The sequence below is a fragment of the Silurus aristotelis genome (genome assembly GCF_946808225.1).
Source record: "Silurus aristotelis genome assembly, chromosome: 13".
NCBI lineage: Eukaryota > Metazoa > Chordata > Actinopteri > Siluriformes > Siluridae > Silurus > Silurus aristotelis.
This window is the reverse complement of record NC_139586.1, coordinates 22,254,949-22,257,448: the sequence shown is the minus strand read 5'-3', so window position 1 is coordinate 22,257,448 and position 2,500 is coordinate 22,254,949. Positions and strand designations below refer to the sequence as shown.

The window sequence follows — 2,500 nt, the reverse complement described above, 5'->3', positions numbered from 1 at the left end:
AACCTTGCAAAATCATTAAGTGGAAGAAAAGCGCAGAATGTACATATGATTTAAAACACAAAAATGGTTAGATAGTTTTGTTTCTAGCGTGATCAATAAGCACTGATTAGCATTTTTAGCACTTTCCCTAAATACGTCATTAAGTCATAAATATTAAGTACACAGGTCAGGTTTTAAAGACCAGCCAAGGAAACACTGGTATGGGTATGGTGCCATGAGTCTGCAAAAGTTATTTTTGTCGGCAAACAGAGCATTAAAAAACAAACAAAAAACTTCCTATATGTGTAGGCGGGGCCTGAGAACTTTTATAAACACGTTATAATGAAGAACAAACAGCAGGACATGGTTAACGTTTTACTGCACTATTTGTATGCCGTCTTTCGCAATGGCCTTTGGAGTACCCGTGGTTTTCACTTCACTGCACTTACGTTCACCTTTATGTGATTTCCATCTGACCTCTTTTCCTTTTTACCTTCTCTCTCTCTTTCCTCCCTCTCTGCCATTTACTTATTCATTCCCTCGTTACGCTCAGATTGAGGCTAAATATCTGAGTCTCTGGTGCAGACCCGAAAAACAGCGAGGAGTATTAACGCGTTATGGACCGAAAAAAGATTTAACTGCACTGTTAGAATACGGTCCAGTGTGTAAAGTATGACCCTAAATTGAAGTAGACGTCCTACATCTGAAAGAAACGCAAGGAAATTACAAGAGTTAAGCTGTTCACATACCTTGACACTGCGTGTCTTTAGTGGCGGGTTCAAATCCAGCCATGCAGGTGCAGGAACCGACAGGAACCATCCACTCTCCATCACCATTACAGTACAGCCTTAGGGGGACAGATAGCTCCACAGCATTGGGGACACATGTCCCTGGGGCAATTACTAGAGACGTCGCCTCGGCTCCCGTTGCCGTCTCGGGGAACACCGCAAAGTGTGCAATGGAGGTGGAACACTTTTTATAAAACACCCTTACAGAGATGAGCGACATGCAAGCTCCGAGGTCCTGAAACGCCAAATAGAATCCACTCTTGGACAAAGGCCCAAAGCTGCGGATCTTGGTGTTGACGCGTCCCGACTCCAGTTCGGAGAAGCTCTGATCCGGAGCAATGGTGTCCACTTTGATGTACGGGTTCTCCATCCAGAAGGGGCTGGTGGAGGTGGCCGAGTCGGAGTCGGACTCATAGTAGAATAGGTTAAATGTTTCTTTGCAGGAACCAGGAATGTTGGGGATGCTGTTACAGTCCCGCACGGTGAACTTCATCTCTACGTAGACGCGCAGCACGTCCTTCCGTGGAATAAAGTCGCTGCGCAGCCAGTTGTTCTGGTTCAGCTCGCGAACGTTGCACACCTGGTACGTCCTGATTGGGTTCATGGCGTCATCGTAGCCGCTCACTTCCTCCCACTGAGACATAAAAAGGCAGAGAAACACAGAGTGCGTGAGACGGCATTAATACTGTAAAAACATTTCTCGTGTTGAAAACGGTGACAGGCAGCACTGCCTTATGGGTAATCCCGTACACACACACACACACACACACACACACACACACACACACACACAAAAATACACAGCTAGACACTTACCCCTGTCTCAGGATGTGAGGTCCATGCCAGCTCTGTTGTGGCCCATTTGGTGTCCATTAATGTTTCTGTAAGCAAACAACAAACACACTAATTAATTAACTTTTGGCTTAGTAGTGGCTTAGCAGTGGCTCAGCAGTTCAGGTTATGGGTAACTGAACTGCAGGTTAGGGTTCAAGCCCCAGGGTGAGCACACTGCCGTGTCTAAACACAGCATCGACATAGAACATAAACTTGCTCCAGGGCTGTTGTATCATAGTATCATAGCTGACCCTTTGCTCTGATCTCAACTTCCTGTTATGTTATGTGCAACAACAAAAAGACTTCATCTTCTAGAAACAACACATAAACGAGGATTGTGTGTGTTTTCTGAGTCAGTGAGAAAAAAAAACAGCACAATGTTCAGGAGAGAGCACAATGTGTGTCTGTTCCACATTTTTCTGTATTGTGCACACTTTGCAAGCGGTGCTAAAAAAAACAGCAAAGCCTTGCTAACTGCATTTAAAACAAGAAGGCAAAACACAGACACGATAGAGCATACAAGCATTACTTCTGCTAGCAAAAGTCTAGCTGATCTACTTGTTTGTATGCTAATAAACACAGCTTTCTATATTCAAAGCTGTTCATTAAAGCGGTGAAACACCTAGCTAGCCTAAAATTTAGTTACTTATTATTAGCCTAGCTTAAATGGCTAGACATTCTAAGCTTGACAAGGTCACCAAAAGGTCAAAAGTGACATCCTGTTCTACAGAAAGGAGTACAGCTATCTAATAGAAGGTAATAGCTTGTATTCAGTCATATGCTGAATACCATCAAACAGCTTCACAATTCCACTTTACAGAATTCCTGCCTCGGATTAGCATTCCAAATCCATGTGTTTGTGTGTGCAATTTAAACAAGCGGATTACGCACTCATTATC

At 43.8% G+C, this 2,500-nt stretch overlaps 1 protein-coding gene across 3 annotated transcripts in view; it reads right to left on the bottom strand.

Annotated features, from left to right (window-relative positions):
* The window catches only part of ephb3b (eph receptor B3b), a 41,073-nt gene that overhangs the window by 17,870 nt on the left and 20,703 nt on the right, over positions 1–2,500 (bottom strand). For all 3 annotated transcript variants that reach the window (XM_083559075.1, XM_083559076.1, XM_083559077.1), the window contains exons 2-3: positions 1,584–1,648; positions 729–1,401 (exon numbers count right to left, since the gene is read on the bottom strand). In XM_083559075.1, the coding sequence (XP_083415201.1) occupies positions 729–1,401; positions 1,584–1,648 (738 nt within the window). The remainder of the gene's footprint in view (positions 1–728; positions 1,402–1,583; positions 1,649–2,500) is intronic.